General features: G+C 39.2%; 3 protein-coding genes across 16 annotated transcripts in view; 2 read left to right on the top strand and 1 right to left on the bottom strand.

Moving 5' to 3' along the window:
* Positions 1 to 398: 398 nt before the first annotated feature.
* LOC135104942 (uncharacterized) lies at positions 399 to 18,797 on the bottom strand. Of its 12 annotated transcripts, none has more exons than XM_064012748.1 (15): positions 18,657 to 18,797; positions 17,964 to 18,110; positions 13,739 to 13,904; positions 11,193 to 11,319; positions 10,104 to 10,314; positions 6,614 to 9,898; positions 6,293 to 6,440; positions 4,421 to 4,572; positions 3,939 to 4,073; positions 3,608 to 3,694; positions 3,096 to 3,240; positions 2,428 to 2,554; positions 1,603 to 1,730; positions 1,064 to 1,228; positions 399 to 757 (listed from the first exon to the last, which is right to left on the bottom strand). In XM_064012748.1, exons 11-15 carry the CDS (start codon positions 3,206 to 3,208, stop codon positions 613 to 615), a joined length of 678 nt encoding a protein of 225 aa, XP_063868818.1. In that variant the 5' UTR covers positions 3,209 to 3,240; positions 3,608 to 3,694; positions 3,939 to 4,073; positions 4,421 to 4,572; positions 6,293 to 6,440; positions 6,614 to 9,898; positions 10,104 to 10,314; positions 11,193 to 11,319; positions 13,739 to 13,904; positions 17,964 to 18,110; positions 18,657 to 18,797; the 3' UTR covers positions 399 to 612. The 12 variants fall into 12 exon arrangements, with proteins under 12 accessions (XP_063868818.1, XP_063868820.1, XP_063868824.1 ...); XM_064012750.1 differs by having other exon boundaries at positions 18,612 to 18,763; XM_064012754.1 differs by lacking the exon at positions 18,657 to 18,797 and adding an exon at positions 2,889 to 2,918 and having other exon boundaries at positions 17,964 to 18,605.
* LOC135104943 (uncharacterized) lies at positions 7,898 to 10,292 on the top strand. Its single transcript, XM_064012756.1, has 5 exons — positions 7,898 to 8,032; positions 9,055 to 9,171; positions 9,291 to 9,480; positions 9,696 to 9,928; positions 10,156 to 10,292. Exons 2-5 carry the CDS (start codon positions 9,160 to 9,162, stop codon positions 10,264 to 10,266), a joined length of 546 nt encoding a protein of 181 aa, XP_063868826.1. The 5' UTR covers positions 7,898 to 8,032; positions 9,055 to 9,159; the 3' UTR covers positions 10,267 to 10,292.
* Positions 18,798 to 18,956: 159 nt separating the features above from the next.
* Positions 18,957 to 21,012, top strand: part of LOC135104940 (NADH-cytochrome b5 reductase 3-like) — a 95,044-nt gene continuing 92,988 nt past the window's right edge. Inside the window, exon 1 of one of the 3 annotated variants that reach the window (XM_064012742.1) lies at positions 18,957 to 19,107. In XM_064012742.1, coding sequence (XP_063868812.1) covers positions 19,096 to 19,107 — 12 coding nt within the window. In that variant the 5' untranslated portion in view covers positions 18,957 to 19,095. The remainder of the gene's footprint in view (positions 19,108 to 21,012) is intronic. The other 2 variants (XM_064012740.1, XM_064012741.1) reach the window with 2 other exon arrangements.

Raw genomic sequence — 21,012 nt, 5'->3', positions numbered from 1 at the left:
ACTAATTCAGTGTAGGCCAAAAATAACAAAAAAGCAAATAGTTCCATGTGGAAAAGGTAAACAGATGAAAGAGTAAAAATTTACCCACAATAGCATATTTGATTAAGATTTTGTCTTGACCTAATTGCTTATGGAATTTAATTAACTAATGTTTTGGGCACTGCTGGACATTGTTTTGAGTAGTGTGAACAAATTCCTTTGTATGACTTTCTGTTGCATACTGGGAGAAAAAAGTTTTCCTTCTGCTTAGCCTTTGGGACCCAAACTGCTGCAATAAATTTTATTTCTTGAATACTGGTTTTACTTTGTTGAGGAAGAAGAGTTAGGTTATGGTAATGGTTGGTTAGGTTAGGTGATTGTTAGCAGTTCTTAAAACTCATGCAGTTATATAAAAGAAGTTTGTTCTTGTGTACTTGTATTTCATTGTTGATGTTGTTACAAAATTTACCTATATAGTCAATAAACATAACTAAGAACTAACTAAGCAATGGATTATAAACAGGAGTATGTACAGTACCTCTGGCAGTCAGGTCTGAGACAGTGACCACTGCAGTGTTAAATAACATCAATATGCTTTAATACATTCATGTTTTACACCTAGTTGATTTAGCTTTACATGTGGACTTCTAAGTGGCTGATAATTGCAACATTCATATCCATGCAGGTGGGGGACCTCCAGATGAGACAACATACACTGCTGTGGAGTTGGTCGTGCTGCAGATGTTGTCTCCCACAGCATTTGCAGGACTGCCATAGCCTGAAAGTGAGGGTGCCACATTGCGTAAGTAAACTACCAAAGGTCAAATTACATTTCGTAAATTACTGCTGTTTTTAACTTTAAGTGCAGTACTGTAATGTAACAATAATCATGTTACAGTATCATCTTCCATGGGGCTAGCAGCATCATGTCCAATACTTATCTTCCTGAACATAGATATCTGCACACTTGCACACCAACTCAGCAAAACCATGTGATAAACACAGACATGACTAGGTTGACTGCTAATTAAAAGAAAAATTAGTCATTAAAACATCACTCAAAGAATACCAGCTTATTCTCTACCTGCAGTAATGAAAGCACTTTGTTTTTGTTTTTCCAGAAGTGTCAGGGCCTCTGGAAGGACCACTGCCTTCCACCAGCAGTGGTGTTGGAGCCATCCAACCCTCTTCTGCTGGTGTTGCTGGGTCCACAGGGGCCTCTGGATTTGACAATGCTGTATCATCTGTACTGGATGAGGGCATCTCTGTTCAAATCATCCATGTTACAGATGACGACATGCAATGGTGAAAAACATGTTAACATGTATTCAGTTGTGTCCTCCAGTACAATGAACACTGTACAAATCCTGCCGGTAAGTTTGTTGTTCTTGCTACTTTGACCTATTTTTTTGAGGAATACATCTCTCAGGCAATTACAATGCTGGTTCCATAAGTGTGTCATACCACTACCCTAGTTATAGTATAGCAGAAAGGTCCAAGAAGCAAATGAGGTAAAAGGACACAGCAAGATAGCATGACATGTAACTTAAAATACCATTTATTTTGTAACTTGTGGTGTAAAGTCATGTTTGCTTCTAAACTGTATTGCAGGTGGCCACTTACAGAGTTGGAAGTTCTCTCTCAAGCACAGGAAACCCAACAGCAGATTCGTCTGAGCATGGACGAGCTGGTGATGGTGCAGCAGGAGCAGGAGGTGGCTGTAAAAGACATGTTCCAGGCACTTTGACAATCTGTTGAAGTGCAGAGGAACATTCTGCATTCACTGCAGCAGCTGGTAACACTTGCTGAGTAGTTCATTAATGCCAACAACAGCCAGCAATAATCTATATGATTCTAATGTTTACCTTTCATAAGTTTACCTTTATTAAGTTATAATAAGTTATATTAAGTTATAAGACTAAGTTATGAAATTAAGTTATATTGTTATATTTCTTTTCTGTAGCTCCAAGCTATAGCAATTCTATCATTTACCTAGAGTAGCATGTTAATATTAGTGCAATATAATAACAAAGTATTTCTTCACTGTAATACCTACAATGTCTTTGCATTACTTAAAGTACAAAAATAAGATTAGAGCGTTTTGTTGTGACCTGCTGCATTTCTGGAGCATTTCTATAAATATGTTTATTTATTTATTTATTTTTTTTACAAGACCTGAACTATATTATTATGTTGTTATATATTTTTTTCTTTTTCTTGCAAAGACTTTGGTAACTGATAATCATTTAAGTTTTTAAAATAAATCTACAGCAGTTTTTTGTATCTATTTGCATTATTCATACCTAATACTAGCAAGCTGCATAAGTATTTGATGAAATTAAATGCTGCACTGATCTCTTTCATTTAGTATGCAGTGATACATGGAAAACCATCATTTCACTCATTACATGATTACTGACATAGGTAAATGATACCCAACTTCCTTACTTCATTGCTGGAAGAAGTTTTGTATGATTTTTTCCTGTACAATTCTGCCTGGAGCACATCGACCTCTCTGCAGCACAGCAGGGTTGGTATCAGCATGGGGCACTGCTTCATACTCAAGAGGTGGTAGCTGTAAGAAGACTTTTGTGAGGGCCTGAGAGGTCTAGGGGTTGGAACCTAACCCTTCCATTTGTTTAAAGTTTATATTATATGAAAGGAATAGTCATGTAGTTTGACATTTAGCAATTTGGTGATCCAAAACTAGCCCAATCCATAATGACTTTAAAGACACCTTTGTAAGAAAACACAGATGTTTATTTTTTTTAAATGTCAGTACACTTCTGACAAGTCTCATTACCCTAACAACAAGTGTAAAATCACTCATGACTGTACTCGGTTAAATCTAATGTCCATGATATTGATATGTCCTGTCAACTACCAGAAAAATAGCGAGAAGTACATACATACATCAACCTCCAGAAGAGTGCAGGCACGTGTGAAAAGTGAGATTCCTTACTACAAGAGGAATCATTACTTATGAAGGAGTATCTACAAAGTATATCATAACTCTGTAACAAGAATGAACTGTTTATAAATGTTTCATGATTTTAATGACAGGTTTTACTCTACATGTTACTGTTTTGGAGAGGAAGAGGTGTTATTTTCATTACCTGAAATGACTCTTCAATATCCCAATGGTCTGCTCAACAATGACCCTAGTTTGTGCATGGCCCCTGTTGTATCTGTGCTCTGCATCAGTGGTGGGGTTGCTCAAGGGCACCATGAGATGGGACTCAAGGGGATACCCACTATCACCTGCAATATTATGATCCCAATTCAGAATTTTTATGATTTAGTCATGCAGATTCCCTGCTTTTCACCCATGAAATGGTAATGTGCCAAAGTTTTCTTCTGATGGAAATATGAATATTATTATTCATTATCATTATCAATATCAATATCATTATCAATATCATTATCAATATTATCATTATCAATAGTTAACATAAGAATGTGAAGAAAAAACAATATTACAAGCAATAGGAATGCATACAAGAGGAGCTAAGTGTTAGTTTTAGTCACTGAGATGATGGGTGATTTGGCAGTGAATGGTATCATCATATATAATACATAGCTCACAAATATTTATACACTGTTATGCACTTTGAATGTAGATACTCACCAATGAGCAGGAAATCACCAAATTCCCCTCTCTCAAACTGCTGCTTCAGATTACAGTTGCTCCACACAAAAGCATCATGTGTAGCACCTAGAAGGGAATACATGAATAGTGACACATACACAGAAAAGTATATCCTATATAAGTTTGACAGAGTCGGTCACCATTTTATAGGAATATATCATACCTTGCACATGTCAACGGCTCATTTCTAAGTAATGTCAAGGCTTATCACACTATGTTTTCTTATGCAATACCAGTAACCATGTGCAGTCACATGAAAATCAATAAAATACATGGTTGGGTAAACATGTAATGCAATAATACTATATACCAGGGAATCTGAAGCAGTAGGTGAGGATTACTCCATTTGCATCATAAACAAGTTGGGTGTTCAGGGAGTGATACCTTTTCCAGTTAAAGAAGAGGGTCTCATCCACACTCGGGGCCTTGATGGCAATGTGGATGCCTATAAACACAAAAGAAAGTATTAAATGATCATGTTACACAGTAGCTACATATATCCATCATTAAATTAATATATATATATATATATATATATATATATATATATATATATATATATATATATATATATATATATATATATATATATATATATATATATATATATATATATATATTTACCACCCCTGCACTGGATATGCACACAGTATACACAAAATAAGAAAACTTTATTAAAGCTTAACAGGAACTTGAGGCTGTGAGATACCTTTCACTCAAAGAAAAAATCGATGAAGTGATAGATTATAACAAGAGCACTAAATTTAAGACAAAATACATTGTTAATCTTACCATCAATGGCCCATCAATTTTTGATCCTGAAGAATTGTTGTGCAGTTTTCCTTTGATCAAGGTGTGTTGGAGGCATCTTGATTTCCTGCACCAACTTATCACTCAACACAGTGCACACACACTCGAAGACCCTGCTGATGCTTGTGTAAGTCCTGAAAGCAGATTATAAGCCATTATTTTAATTTTAATTATTTATTTATTTTAAATAAGATATATCTTTCTGCTGTAGGCAAAAAATAATCAGCCATAGAAATTTAATGATCCTTCTACATGTAATGTACTGTTCTTTCAATCACTGCAACCGTATCTATATGCATATTACATCTGCTGTCAAATTTTTTTTGCCAGCAGTATAGTAAATTAAATTATCCTCAGGACAGTGTTAGAAACATGTCAGAAATAAACCTAAAAGTCTCTAAATATTTGTGCACATGAATAATAATGGGGTGGGTGAGGAAGGGACAGGTCCAAGGGTACTTGATGGCAGGTTTAGTAAGATTAGGTTTCGTAAGATTAGCAACTCTTGGACTCACATTTAGTTACTAACTACTCCTAATGTACCATCAACTATGCTGGGAGCTGCCTCTCCCTCATCTCTCCTTATTAATTATGCACTCACATATTTTGACAATAGGAACTAATCTTGACATGTTCCTAACACTGGATTACAACTTTATAAACCATTGCATACAGTAGGTTGACTTCAGTGCCTTTTATCCTTGAAAATCAGCCACACTTAGATATTATTCACCACGTTGAACATCAGTTTATTCACCTACAAAAGTTATTTATGGGATATTGTGCAATTTGTCTAAAAAAAAAAATGGTAGTAATTGTTTAGAGTCTTCTCCTGTCCTTATTACACATCTATTCTCTTCCATCCTTTCACATATACCTCTTGATAAACCTAAAACATATAGTATAAGGTGGGGGGAGAAGTGCTCCCATCCTTCAGGGGTGTTTCAGAGCTAATGCTAACTTATATTAGTGTCCTTAAAGGGGGGTCTAGCCCCTGTGGTTACTTTAGGTTAGGTAATGTTTCATTTAAAAGTGTACGGTGACTAACCTAACCTACCCTCTGGTAACCTCTGGCCCACCCCTGGATCCCCTGAAGGGCAGGGGCACTTCTTCCTCACCTTAAGGTTACGTTTTATGTGTATCTAAAGATATATGGGAAGAATGTAAGAGAATAGACCAGTAATTGGTGTTCTGAGATGTCTCTGCTAACTCTGTACAAGGGCCTTATCTGTCCATGTATGGAGTATGCTCCACATGTCTGGGGGGGATTCCACTCACACTGCTCTTCTAGACAGGGTGGAATCAAAAGCTTTTCGTCTCATTAACTCCTCTCCTCTAACTGACTGTCTTCAGCCTCTCTCTCACCGCTGCAATGATGTATCTCTAGCTGTCTTCTACCGCTATTTTCATGCTAACTGCTCTTCTGATCTTGCTAACTGCATGCCTCCCCTCCTCCCGCGGCCTCGCTGCACAAGACTTTCTTCTTTCTCTCACCCTATTCTGTCCACCTCTCTAACACAAGAGTTAATCAATATTCTCAATCATTCATCCCTTTCTCTGGTAAACTATGGAACTCCCTGCCTGCTTCTGCATTTCCACCTTCCTATGACTTGAATTCCTTTAAGAGGAAGGTTTCAAGACACTTATTCATCAAATTTTGACTAATGCTTTGACCCTTTTATGGAACTGGCATTTCAGTGGGCATTTTTTTTTATTGGATTTTTGTTGCCCTTGGCCAGTGTCCTTCCTACATAAAAAAAAAAAAAAAGTAATAAGGGCAGGGAAAAGGCTCCCTGACAATTACCAAAACAGCCAACCCCTGTGCTGAAGCATGCAACACCAATATCATCTTACCTACGGTGTCTCCAATGATGTTTTGGAAGGACCCACTGGCAAACAATCTCAGGGCCAGCAAAACCTTGTTCTGAGTTGGTAATGTGTGGCTACACCTTGCCCTCCTCTCCAGCTGAGGCTGCTTCTCCTCAAACAAGAGGATTAGCTCCTGCCAAGGGAAGCAATATTCGAGCATGAGTTCATTATCACTCAATGCCAAGGGATGAAGGCGATCCTGAAAGCGCCTTTCGCACCTCAAGGCACGAACGTGGAAGTATGCAAAGAAAATATCTAATATATGCAGGAGAAGCAATGAAAACAATACTTAATCACAGTACACACTTCTTGCTGTGAGGTGGAGTGGGGAGTGTGCACATGTGGGGCAAATCAACCTCTTCCTTTTCCTGCTTTATTTTCTGTGTTCCATGCAAGATTTCACTTTATGCATCACAAAACCATGCTTTCCTGGTGGTAAAGCTTATAAACGATTAAAAAAATGTTTTGTGCACATAAATATTCATGTAAGAGTTTTCATGTGAGGTGATGTAACTTACACCACCTCGGGAGGTGGTGTAACTTATCAACCTTGCTACCATGGCAACAGCAACCTCTTATGCATTTGTGGATACCATTTGGTAGCCGTAGGTTGATAATGGGCACTGATCGCGGTTTGTTAAGTAGCAACTGTTTCGTGGATCTGGTCCCAGCTGGCGCTGTACCAATCCTGGAAGAAGTGTTTTACCCTGTAATTAATTTATCAAACCTGATAGTATTTTGCGTTTGAAAATTATAGGAAAAACAATTAAAAAAATACTGAATGGAATATATGATATTACGTATTTGTATAAAATGAATTCTATGGATGAATCATTCATCTGCCTGGCAAGGCTGAGACAGGGAGGCTTGTAACTCACCAGCCCTTATGGACCAGCCAAACCTACTAATACATAAATATGTGGGGGAGAACAGGTCCAGGGGGGGTGAAGCCTCCCTGGTTAGTTAGGTTATGTAATGTTAGGATAGCTAATGCTAGGTTAGATCAGTGTCCTTAAGTGGGGTCCAAGAGGGGCTACACCCATAGCCAGGGTGGAGAAAAAAGTAAAGTCATGTACTTCTTTGTTTACTGCCAAGTTTTGCTATTTTCGGGGCCGAATCCACAAAGCTTGTCACTAGCGCATCTTTAATAATGAGATCCTCTGTGACCGACCACTCTCACAACACCTTAGCGACATCCGAGCAATAGTATCCACAAAGACTTGTAGGGGTTGGAGGATGAGTGTTGCTAATGTGTCTAAGAGTGCTCATTGGCTGGCTGGGATGATACGTCACTGACTTGATGTCACATGCAAGGCAGCCAGTCATAAGAAAGCTTTGTGTCATCGTTAAGGGAGTCACATGACATTGTTTACAAACTTTGATACAGCACCAAGCTTCCACACAGTCACATATCACCAGTCTCCAGTCCTCACTGCATTAGCTATGGCCAGTGAACCTCCCACCAAGAAAAGAAGACCTCGCTTCACTGACACTGAGACATTAGTCTTGGTGAGGGAGGTGGAGAGGCAGGCTGCGGTGATTATGGGAAAGCAGGATGGAAAAATCACTGTAGACGCAAAGAACAGAGCTTGGCAGGAGGCAACTGTCCTTGCAAATTCAGTCAGCCAAGTGTCTAGGACATCGGAAGAACTGAGAAAAAGTACAGGGACTTAAGGAGTCAAGTGAAGACAAAGGCAGCAGCAGAACGTCATGCTGCAGGCACTGGTGAGTTTGTTGGTCATGCCAATCACATTGCATGCAGAATTAAGATAACTAATTTTTGGACATTGCTTTTAGTAATGACAAAATTTTTCAAATGACTTTGTTGCATGATTGGAGATAAGAAAATTTCATTTTGCTCACCCTTTGGGACCTAAACAGCTGGAAACATTTTATTTTAAAATATTTGTTTTACATCTTTAAGGGTGAGTTAGGTAAGGGTAGATTAGCTAGGTTAGATTGATGACATGAGTGCTTAAAACCCCTCCAGTTGTATAGCAATACAGTAAAATCCCTCTCATCCGGCATTTGAGTATCCGGCAGCTTCAAGTATCCGGCACATTTTTCCCCGAGCCTTAAAAATCAATAAAAAAATCAAAGTGTACTCATAAAATCGATTAAAATTCCCACGCGAGGCCTACTTTGTCTCCTCGTCACCAGAGCGCACTGCTTCACGCCACCCGCGGCCCACTGCACTGTGTTTACTCAGTGACTCAGTCCCGCGTGTGCCCTGTTTATCGCCTGACGCCTTCATCATGCCTAAAGTTGTAGAAAAGAGGAAGCGTGTTGTGCTTATACTTAAGCAGCTGATCAGATCAGCTGCTGATTAAGATCAGCTGATCTTTGTTATGGTAAGATGCGTGAGTGTAGGATGGTGATTGTGGACATAATTTCACTTCTATTCAAGTATCCAGCAATATTCAAGTATCCGGCATGTCGGCGGTCCCGTTGATGCCGGATGAGAGGGATTTTACTGTAGTTTTCTATTGTGTACATGTGATTTAATGTTGGTGCTGTTGTGAAATTTACACAGATATTTGATAACCATAACCAAGAATCTGCTATGCACTGGATTATAAATAAGAGTGTGTACATTACCTGTGGCAGTCATGTCTGAAACAGTGAACACTGCAGCACTTAAAAACTTCAAAATGATCAGAAATATACCGAAGAATTATAGCAGGTGGATTTAGCTTAACATGGGAGTTTCTGACTGGCTGATAATTGCAACTTTCATATCCATGCAGGTGGGGGACCTCCAGACGAAACCTGCTACACTGATACTGAGCTGGTAGTCCTATGAATGCTGTCTCCTACAGCAATTGTAGGGCTACCAATGCCAGAAAGCCAGGATGTCACTTTGCGTAAGTAAACTAAAATAATGTAATAAACATAAATTTGAAAAAACAGCCATTGCAAAATACTAGTTTATTTTTCCCTGTAATAATGTAAGTTTTTTTTTTTTCTCTCTCTTTCTTTTCAGGAGTGTCTGGCCCCCTGCAAGGCCCAAAGCCATCCACCAGCAATGGTGGTGGAATTATCCAACTATCATCTACTGGTGTTGCTGGGACCTCTGGATGTAGTGGTGCTGCAGGGGCATCATCTTAAGTCCTCAACCTTGATGATGACACAGCTTTTAAGGTCATCTATGTTCCAGATGACGTCACCCAATGGTGAATAACTATGCTACTTGTTCCCTGTTTACATGTATTTAATTTTTCTTCTTCGGTACACAGCTACGAAAACTGTACATACATTTATCACATGTGCCATACTTTTTCATGTGTCTATTTTTATTACGGTCAGTTAATATGCTAATTAAATGCCTTGCATTTGTGCATTACATTTGTAAACAATTTATTTAACCATCATTTGTATATTACTTCAGCTCCCAGGATTCAGATGATAGGCAGCCACCTGCAGCTCTGCAGGTGCTTTCACTTCTGCAGTCAAATGGCGCTCCCCAGCCAGCTACAGCTCCCCATTCAGCTGACGCTCCCCAGCCACCTACAGCTCGCCAGTCAGCTGCCACTCCCCAGCCATCTGCCTTTCCCTGTCCACCTGCAGCTCCCCAGCCATCACCACCACCAGCTGCCCAGCAAAGAAGGCACACAACTCCAGGTAAGTTTGTTGTTCTTGCTACTTTGGCCTATTTTTTTATAAATACATCTCTCAGGTATTTAAAATACTGATTCCAAAAGTGTGTCTTACCATCACCCTGGGTATACTAGAAAGGTCCAAGGAGCAAATAAGGAAAAGGGAACAGCAGGATAAGATGACATGTAATTTGACATACCATTTATTTTGTAAATTGTAGTAAAAGTCATGTTTTCTTAAATCTATTGCAGGTCGTTGCTCAGAGCTTGAGCTTCTCCTTCAAGCCATGTAGACACAGTGGGACATGCAGCACAGCCTGGACATGCTGGTTATGGTGCAGCAGGAACAAGGGGAAGCTCTAAGGCAGGGAGTGCAGGCTTTGCAGCAGACTGCTGCCTCACATCAGCAATCTGTTGAATTGCAGAGAGAAATCTTTCAATCTTTCCAGCAATTTTTGGCTCATGCCATGCTGTGGTTCAATGCCAACTGCCAAAATTAAACTATAAGTGAATATGAAAAAATAAATAAATAAATAAATAATCTGTTAAATTTCAATATTGTATGACTGACAAAGTAACTGCAATGTTGGTGAGGTTAGTTTTTTTCTGGTGGCCTGGTGGTCAATTTTATATATGTATATTATAATTTAGTCACTTCTTTGTGTTGTGATTCATGTTAGTGCTACAATGCCTGATATCTACAATGCCTTAGTATTAAAATACAAAGTTAAAGGTTAGATTGTTGTGTGATTGATTACCAGGGGGTCATTTTTATACAAATGTTTACTTACTTTTCTTTTCTGTAGCTTTAAGTTGTAGCAATTCTATCATTTACCTGAGTAGTATGTTAATATTAGTGCAATATAATACCAAAACATTTCTTCACTGTGTTATCTACAATGCCTTTGTATCACTTAAAGTACAAAAATAAGATTAGAGTGTTTTGTGGTGACCAGATGGGCACTTCTATAAATATATTTATTTATTTATTTATTTTTTTTTTTTTTACTTTACAGGCCCTGAGATATACTCATAAGTTGATATATATATTTTTCTTTTTTCTTGCAAAGACTTTGGTAATTGATAATAATATTTCAAAAATAAATCTACATCACTTTTCTGTATCTATTTGTGTTATTCATACCTAATACTAGCTGGCCATTTCAGTATTTGATGAAATGAAATGCTACACTGATCTCTTTCATTTAGCATGCAGTGATACATGGAAAACCATTATTTCACTCATTACATGATTACTGACACAGGTAAGTGATACTTGACTTTCTTACTTCATTGCTGGAAGAAGTTTTGTATGAGTTCCTGCTACACAATTCTGCCTGAAGCATGTCAACCCCTCCTCAGCACAGCAGGGTTGGTATCAGCATGGGGCACCTCTTCATCCTCAAGAGGTGGTAGCTGCAAATTGACTTTTGTGAGGGTCTGAGAGGTCTAAGGGTTGGAACCTAACTGTACCTAACCATTTGTTTAAGGGGAGGTATACCAATATTTTTCGATGAAAAGTCAACCACAACACGAAATTGAGTTAAGTACACTGAAAAACAGATACTCTGGGGACAATCTTCAGGAGTTTCATGGTGATGCAACATTTTGTAGACCATTTAAAGGGCCAAATGTAAACATGCCATGCCCTCAGCTGGCCATTTAAATTGCATGACAGCTCATGTTTTTTTTTATATGATTTTTTTTTTTTTTTGCGATTTTTTGTTATTTTCAGGAGAGATCTGGCAACTGCCAGTTCAGGCTGCGGCCTGCCTTAGGCTGGCGGCATACACATCCGATAGACCTTGGGCTGTCGTAGGATGGGGTGATGCGCAATCGCAGTGGCTTTTTCAATTCTGCTTATTTCGCACCACTACCACCCACAACTATCTATCTGGCTCCCAACAAAGTCAACATACCAGGACCAAAGAAGAGCAAAGCTATAAGAAGAAAGCATGCAACAATTGCCACAGAAACAGCATCAAAGAGGAGGAAAGTCGAGTCGGCAACCCTAGCTGACTCACCTCCCTCCACCTCTGCTGTCGGACCTCTCCCCCACTTGCCACCGACGATCAAAGGATTGTAATACGTTATACACAACTTTTTTTTAACCGATGGGGCAGTTCTACCTACCTTGCAGTTCGTGGAATGAATGGTGGTCAAGGTCCTTATGCTGATCAGACAGATGAAAAAGGAAGAATGCATAAATAATGTTCAAAAGAACATAAGTACTGCACTACATGGGTTGAAAGAGTGGAAAAGGCATGGGAGGCAAACATGAGCTAACTGATAGTTATAAACAATGTTGAGTACTATTTTCATGTTAGCATGAATAGAAAGGTTGGTACAAATGCAGAAGAGATGAGGAACAAGATACTGTCAGTGTTATATAACTGCATGTCAACAGATCACAAACCACCACATGAAAAATGTATAAAAGGCAGAGGTTCCTGGTGTTTCTATAACAAGAGTTTGGCATGTGGAGAAACACCTGTGTCATATGAAAAAAAATGAAAGTGTCTTTCCACCTGACTGATGACCGGGTAAAACAAGTGAAGGCAGTGTATGACAGGATGACAAGTGAAGAAATGATGCCAAAGTGTATGAGGGGACTGACACAAAATTGAAATGAGCACATCCATTCACGGATTTGGAGACAATGTCCAAAGCACTGCCCTGCAACCAAGAGGATGGTGGACTCTGTGACAGCGACAGCGGTCTCCATTTTCAATGTTGGCTATCTAGAGAGTATTTAGCTGACTCTATGGGAATTAAATCATTATCATCAATGCTGAAGTACCTGACAAAGAAGGATAAGGGTATGAACAGCCCATGGAAGAGAAAAGTGGGAAATAAGAAGATCAGAAGAGGTGGAGTATGCTGCTGGTGGATACTGATAGAAAATGGCCAATATCTCAGTTGCAAGTTTTTCACCTTTAAACTCCTACTCCTCCATTAGTATTCATGCAATTTACTTCATTCTTTTTGCATTGTTTTCTTTATTAAGTTTTCTTCAACTCTCCAGGAGCAGATTATTAATAGAAGAAATATTCATATTTTTTACACCCATTTCTATATGTTTTTAACATGGCATGGAAAATGTTACTGCTTCATATTTTTTTCTTGAGCAAAAACACATTTGGCAAAAGTAGTCCCTGAGAATCAATTGTGAATAGTTGCTATATTCACTGGTATTTTTAAAATTACCATATATTTATTTGCTTAGGAGGAGTAGTGAGTCAAAGTTAGATTAAAATTTATATGATTTCTAGCTAATATATTTTTTTCATTTTTTCCTTTTACAGTACCATTCTGAAACTTCCACATTTGTACATAATCAGTATATCAGTGTACACAATAAATTTCATGTAGATTGATGGATAACTTCTTTTTCAACCTAAATCTGGGTATATGTCCCCTTAAAGTTTACATTGTATGAGAGAAATAGTCATGGAGTTTGACATTTAGAATTTTGACAATCCAAAACTAGCCCAAACACCAATGACTTTCAAGACACCACTGTAGATAAAAAACAGATGTTAATTTTCGTTAAATATTGGTGCACAAATATATATATATATATATATATATATATATATATATATATATATATATATATATATATATATATATATATATATATATATATGTATATATATATATATATCACCCCTGCACGGGATATGCACACAGTATACATAAAATATGAAAACTTTATTAATGCTTAACAGAAACTTGGAGCTGTGAGATACCTTTCACTCAAAGGAAAAATCAATGAAGTGATAGATTATAACAATAGCACTAAATTTAAGACAAAATACATTGTTAATCTTACCATCATTGGCCACGATAACCCTTGGAAAATTTTTGATCAAAGGAGAACTGCTGTGCAGTTCTTTGATCAAGGTGTGTTGGAGGCATATTGATTTCCTGCACCGACTTATCACTCAGCACAGTGCACACACGCTTGAAGACCCTGCTGATGCTTGCTTGTGTAGGTCCTGAGAGCAGATTATTAGCCATTACTTTTCATCTTATTTATTGATTTGTTTTAAATAAGATATATCCTTCTGCTGTAGGCAAAAAAAAATCAGTCACAGGAATTTAATGATCCTTCTACATTAGCCATTGTTCTTTCAATCATTGCAACCATATCCATACAATTATTACATCTGCTGTCAAATTTTTTTGCCAGTAGTAGTTTGCCTGGAGGAGGCAGTAGACACCTACTGAAATGATGATTACTCCCAGTGAGGTCTAAAGCACTGTTCAGGGGGTGCTGTGAACTTATCACTAAACCCAGCTGTGACCACTGAACGTTTCCCTTTGTGTCTCACAACACAAGGGGGAAGTCACAGCCTGCCCTCTAAAGACAACTCTCTTCCTCCACACAAAACTACAAGCACCTAATAACACACACACCCTTCACTCAAAAATTTCAAAATCATCATGGCGACTCCTACACCAGCCTCGGAGTCCCCATCTGGGGAGGGGACCATAAATGTCCCCAGGTCGGACTGCCTTTCTGTCGACAACCCTAAGTGTCTTGACACCCCCCTCAACTTTTTCTTCATTAACTTCTGCAACATTCGCGGTCTAAGATCTAATTTTCAATCTGTAGAACACCACCTCTCCTCTTCTAAACCTCATCTTCTTTTCCTCACTGAAACTCAGGTGTCTGAGGCAACTGACAGTAGCCCCTTTTCTGTTCCCTCCTACTTTCTCTATCCTCATTTTCGATCCAAAGCTGGATGCTGCGTTTATGTGCGCAATGACTTAACCTGCTCTCGTGCCCATGCTCTTGAATCTTCCAAGTTTTCCACCATCTGGCTATGACTACAGAGTTACTCTCATACTAAATTTATCTGTGCTGTATACCTCTCACCTAACTCCTCTGACTATAAGAAATTCTTTGACTACTTAACCTCCAAAGTGGAGCACATTCTGACCCTCTTCCCTTTTGCAGAGATCTCCATTCTTGGAGACTTCAATGTTCACCACCAGTTTTGGCTTTCCTCTCCCTTCACTGACCATCCTGGTGAACTAGCCTACAACTTTGCTATCCTCCATGACCTAGAGCAATTGGTGCAACACCCTACTCGTATTCCTGACCGTCTTGGAGATACGCCCAACATTCTTGACCTTTTCCTGACCTCTAATCCTGCTTATGCTGTCACCCTTTCTTCTCCGTTGGGCTCCTCCGATCACAATCTCATATCTTTATCTTGTCCTATCGCTCCAATCCCTCCTCAGGATCCCCCTAAGTGAAGGTGCCTCTGGCGTTTTGCCTCTGCTAGTTGGGGGGACCTGAGGAGATATTTTGCTGATTTTCTCTGGAATGACTACTGCTTCCGTGTCAGAGACCTGTCTTTGTGTGCTGAGCGCATAACAGAGGTGATAGTGTCTGGCATGGAGGCGTACATTCCTCACTCTTTTTCTCGTCCTAAACCTTCTAAACCTTGGTTTAACACAGCTTGTTCTCGTGCTATACATGAAAGAGAGGTGGCCCACTAAAGGTACTTAAGCCTTCCATCACCAGAATCTCATGCACTTTATATTTCTGCCCGGAACCATGCTAAGTCTGTTCTCCAACTAGCTAAAAACTCCTTCATTAACAGAAAATGTCAAAACCTTTCAAGATCTAACTCCCCTCGTGATTTCTGGCATCTAGCCAAAAATATCTCCAATAACTTTGCTTCTTCTTCTTTCCCTCCTCTATTTCAACCAGATGGCACCACTGCTATCACATCTATTTCTAAAGCTGAACTCTTTGCTCAAACCTTTGCTAAAAACTCTACCTTGGACGATTCTGGGCTTGTTCCTCCCTCTCCTCCACCCTCTGACTACTTCATGCCAAGTATTAAAATTCTTCGCAATGATGTTTTCCATGCCCTCGCTGGCCTAAACCCTTGGAAGGCTTATGGACCTGATGGGGTCCCTGCTATTGTTCTCCGAAACTGTGCCTCCGTGCTTGCACCTTGCCTAGTCAAACTTTTTCAGCTCTGTCTGTCAACATCTACCTTTCCTTCTTGCTGGAAGTTTGCCTACATTCAACCTGTTCCTAAAAAGGGTGACCGTTCTAATCCCTCAAACTACCGTCCTATTGCTTTAATTTCCTGCCTATCTAAAGTTTTTGAATCTATCTTCAACAGAAAGATTCTTAAACATCTATCACTTCACAACCTTCTATCTGATCGCAAGTATGGGTTCCGTCAAGGCCGCTCTACTGGTAATCTTCTGGCTTTCCTTACTGAGTCTTGGTCATCCTCTTTTAGAGATTTTGATGAAACTTTTGCTGTTTGTTGCCTTGGACATATCAAAAGCTTTTGATAGAGTCTGGCACAAAGCTTTGATTTCCAAACTACCCTCCTACGGTTTCTATCCTTCTCTCTGTAACTTCATCTCAAGTTTCCTTCCTGACCGTTCTATTGCTGCTGTGGTAGACGGTCACTGTTCTTCTCCTAAATCTATTAACAGTGGTGTTCCTCAGGGTTCTGTCCTGTCACCCACTCTCTTCTTATTATTCATTAATGATCTTCTAAACCAAACTTCTTGTCCTATCCACTCCTACGCTGATGACACCACCCTGCACTTTTCTACGTCTTTTCATAGACGTCCAACCCTTCAGGAGGTAAACAAATCACGCAGGGAAGCCACAGAACGCTTGACTTCTGATCTTTCTAAAATTTCTGATTGGGGCAGAGCAAACTTGGTATTGTTCAATGCCTCAAAAACTCAATTTCTCCATCTATCAACCCGACACAACCTTCCAGACAACTATCCCCTCTTCTTCAATGACACTCAACTGTCCCCCTCTTCTACACTGAACATCCTTGGTCTGTCCTTTACTTATAATCTGAACTGGAAACTTCACATCTCATCTCTAGCTAAAACAGCTTCTATGAAGTTAGGCGTTCTGAGACATCTCCGCCAGTTTTTCTCACCCCCCCCAGCTGCTAACTCTGTACAAGGGCCTTATCCGTCCATGTATGGAATATGCTTCACATGTCTGGGAGGGTTCCACTCATACTGCTCTTCTAGACAGGGTGGAATCAAAAGCTTTTCATCTCATCAACTCCTCTCCTCTAACTGACTGTCTTCAGCCTGTCTCTCACCGCCGCAATGTTGCATATCTAGCTGTCTTCTACTGCTATTTTCATGCTAACTGCTCTTCTGATCTTGCTAACTGCATGCCTCCCCTCCTTCCGCGGCCTCACTGCACAAGACTTTCTTCTTTCTCTCACCCCTATTCTGTCCACCTCTCTAACGCAAGAGTTAACCAGTATTCTCAATCATTCATCCCTTTCTCTGGTAAACTCTGGAACTCCCTGCCTGCTTCTGTATTTCCACCTTCCTATGACTTGAATTCCTTCAATAGGAAGGTTTCAAGACACTTATTCATCAATTTTTGACCACTGCTTTGACCCTTTTATGGGAATGGCATTTCAGTAGGCATTTTTTTTTTATTAGATTTTTGTTACCCTTGGCCAGTGTCCTTCCTACATAAAAAAAAAAAAAAAAAAATCAAGTTCTCAGGACAGTGTTAGAAACATGTCAGAAATAAACCTAACAAGTCTCTAAATATGTGTGCACATGAATAAAAAAAAAAGTGATAATTATCTAGAGTTCTCTTCTGGCCTTACATGTCTATTCTCTTCCATTCTTTCACATATACCTCTTGATAAACCTAAAACATATATTAAAAGGTGGGGAATAAGTGCCCCCATTCTTCAGGTGTACTCCAGAGGTAATGCTAACTTACATTAGTGTCCTTAAAGGTGGGTCTAGCCTCAGTGGTTACTTTAGGTTGGGCAATGTTTCATATAAGTGTAGGGTGACTAACCTAACCTACCCTCTGGTAACTTCTGGCCCACCCCTGGATGCCCTGAAGGGCAGGGGCACTTCTTCCTCCCCTTAAAGTTACGTTTTATGTGTATCTAAAGGTACATGCGAAGAGTGTAAGAAAATTCACCTGTAATAAGGACAGGGAAATGGCTCCCTGACAATTACTAAAGCAGCCAGCCCCTTTGCTGAAGCATGCAACACCAATATCATCTTACCTGCAATGTCTCCATGACGTTTTGGAAGGGCCCACTGGCAAACAATCTCAGGGCCAGCAAAACCTGGATGCGAGTTGGTAATGCCTGGCTACGCCTTGTTATCCTCTCCAGCTGAGGTTGCATCTCCTCAAACAAGAGGGTTTGCTCCTGCCGAGGGAATCGATATTTGAGCACGAGTTCATTATCACTCAATGCCAAGGGGTCAAGGCGATCCCGAAAGAGCCTTTCTCTCCTCAAGGCACGATCATGTAAGTATGATAAGATAATTTCCATCATATACAGACAAGAGGAGCAGCGAAAACAACACTTAAATCAACTGAGAGCAACCACACGCTTGCTGCTGTGAGGCGGAATGGCGAGCACGCACATGAAGGACGAATTTGCCCAATCCTTTTCCTGCTTTATTTTCAGTGTTCCATGCAAAATTTCACTTTGAGCATCACAAAATCATGCTTTCTTGGTGGTAAAGCTTGTAAACAATTAATAAAAAGGCTATTTTGTGCTCATAGATATTTATATAAGATAGCGATGCCTTTACTACACCTCAGGTGGTGTAGATATTAGCGACAGGAAAAGATCATAGATATTGGCACTCGATGTGTTTGTGGATACCGTTTAGCGACAAATGTCGCTATTAACGACACTCGCCTGTCGCTAGCCTGTCAAGTTTTGTGAATAAGGCCCCGTGGATACCATTTGGGGGCTGGAGGTTGATAATGGGCGCTGATCACAATTTGTTAAGTAGCAACCGTTTCGTGGATCTGGCCCCGTGGCAGATCTGCTCGAAAGGAATGCCTCGGAAAATGTCTGTTTCCGAGGCCTTTTCCCAGGTTAAAAGTTACGTTTCTTCTAGAATGTAGTTTATTTTATCTTTATTACTTATTTTTATAATTCCTATTATTATTTTATTTATTTGTTTTAGGAAAAAAAAAAAGGAGCAGGCACAATACATATTTGGATGGAAAGAACTTCTTGGGCGGCATTGGCGGTTCGCTGCGTGTGCTTTGGGCGGTTTTTTTTGGCAGTCTAGACACTGCACTCGGCAGTCTACGACGAGTTGGCAACTATACAGGGTAGTGCGGGGCAAGCCGTAGTGTAGAGCAGGTAGTTTGTCTGTGTGTGACTAACAGGAATGGATGTGCAGGTAATGTCCACTGTATCAGTATATTTCTATCCCTCAGTTATACCAAATTCTCATAACCAGTGAACGTCATTGTCTCAGTAATGTGTGCTTGACATTGCCATGTGTGGCCATGGGATACTACGTCCTTAGCAGGGTGGGAAGCGCGTCACTTGTTCCTTGGTTTTATCGAGTAACATTTCATATTATAGAGTAACATTTCATATTACAAGTAGATTTATACATATATTGCATGGCGCCTTATGTGGAACATGTGGTTTGTCCTGACTGGGATGGTGGTGTAATGCAGAGCCGGGCAGTGTATACTACCCGGGGGATACTCGCCGGTGCTTCTTGGGAGATAAACAAAATTGGAGCTCGCGTAAATGATTCAGCAAAATTAAACGTTTTATATCAGACTCATCAGTTATATAAGTACTGTAGCTACAAGGGAGAGGTAATAGTGTGAATAATAACGTTTTCAATTGCAGGAGGTTATGCCAAGTTAACAGTATTGTGTATGAAGTTACAATAATAAAGGTAACAATAAGAACCTGAGCAAAAGATTTGAGTTGTTTTATACACCAACTAACTAACACTCATCTCTTATTTCTCAGTGTTTAGGTTGTCATCAGTGTATTTAAAAAATAATATATATTTTTGTAATGATAAAAGGGCAGCTTCATTCGGAGACTGTTCTGACCCCAAGGGCTCCCATCCATCCTCCCACCACTGCCCTCCAGAGCTCAACCCACCTAACCTAACCAGACTTAATTTGTGGGGCAGCGTCCCTCACTGATCCCTTTAAGTCAATAACCTAACACAACCTAACCTGGAGATTGTGACTACATTGGTACAGTCCTGTTGTGAAGAAGCAACATTTATTTATTTTTTTCCTTGTTTTGGTTGCTTTGTGTGACAAAACCTTTTAAAAATATCAAAGTTATATAATTAAAAAAAGTATTTTAACTAAATAAAGCTAATGTGATTCATAACTGGGACACTAACCCTGCAGTACATTATATAACAAGTCCGGGCTTTAATAAAAAAAAAAAAAAATGCTGTATTGAAGAGCCTCGCTTTGTTCTTGTTTCGCACCAGATTATTCACCTGGTTTGTTTTTCTGGTTTTATCTTCATTACCTTGAGCTATGCAAGGTGAGGGATGTGGGAGAATAGCAAAGACAATGACATGCCATTCATTACCCTGAGTTATGCAAGGTGAGGGATATGGAGGAGTAGCCCAGACACATTGACATGCCAGTCCCATTATATATACACTTTCAAACAGAAAAAAAAAGAATTGTGGGTCATGTGAGAAATTCAAATTATGAACTTGGAATAAGCCTTGACTATTTAATCTATTTATTTATATATTGTGGTGGCAGGTGAGAGTCTCGCTTTGTCTCATAGTTATGACATGATTGATGTTCATTAAAGTATTTTGTTATAGTGATGGTCATGGGGACTAAGACTTGCATTATCATACTCTAGCACCCTACCTGTCAATACTACAAAATTGTGAAGTATGCTTTAGGAATACATATCTCTTATTAAAAAATCAAAATGTATTATGTTCAGGGGTATTTTCTATTGCTTTCTATGTATATTAATAAGTGATAAGTATTCCTAAAGCAATTTTGGACACTATAGACAGGTCTTCAAAATATGATAATGCACTACATACAATTCTGGATACTTTATAGGCAGTTAGGTCACCAAAATATGATAATGCAACTCACTTATTTTATTCAATATATACTTGCTTGGTTTCTTGATTATCTGACTGATAAATGATGGTAGATCACAAATGTATTAATGTTAAAATTGACTAAAATTATCAAGATACAGTGATGTTCACAACAGCATACAACTCATGTAATATACAAAGTGTATAATGAACCAGATTACTATTAAAATCATTCAGTGA

Source organism: Scylla paramamosain, chromosome 11 (assembly GCF_035594125.1).
Source record: "Scylla paramamosain isolate STU-SP2022 chromosome 11, ASM3559412v1, whole genome shotgun sequence".
NCBI classification, from domain to species: Eukaryota; Metazoa; Arthropoda; class Malacostraca; order Decapoda; family Portunidae; genus Scylla; species Scylla paramamosain.
The sequence above is the reverse complement of the archived record's forward strand: the minus strand, read 5'-3'. Positions and strand labels throughout refer to the sequence as shown.

What these genes read in the sequence shown, in the direction of transcription:
- LOC135104942 (XM_064012748.1), bottom strand. Translation starts at nt 3,208, where the DNA reads ATGGTGCCCTTGAGCAACCCCACCACTGATGCAGAGCACAGATACAAC. An exon ending in AAACTTCTTCCAGCAATGAA is followed by an intron (nt 1,731 to 2,427) that starts GTAAGGAAGTTG and finishes GCACTTCAACAG; the next exon opens with ATTGTCAAAGTGCCTGGAAC. An exon ending in AAGTGCTTTCATTACTGCAG is followed by an intron (nt 758 to 1,063) that starts GTAGAGAATAAG and finishes CCTCACTTTCAG; the next exon opens with GCTATGGCAGTCCTGCAAAT.
- LOC135104943 (XM_064012756.1), top strand. An exon ending in CCAGATGACGTCACCCAATG is followed by an intron (nt 9,481 to 9,695) that starts GTGAATAACTAT and finishes ATATTACTTCAG; the next exon opens with CTCCCAGGATTCAGATGATA. An exon ending in AAGAAGGCACACAACTCCAG is followed by an intron (nt 9,929 to 10,155) that starts GTAAGTTTGTTG and finishes AATCTATTGCAG; the next exon opens with GTCGTTGCTCAGAGCTTGAG.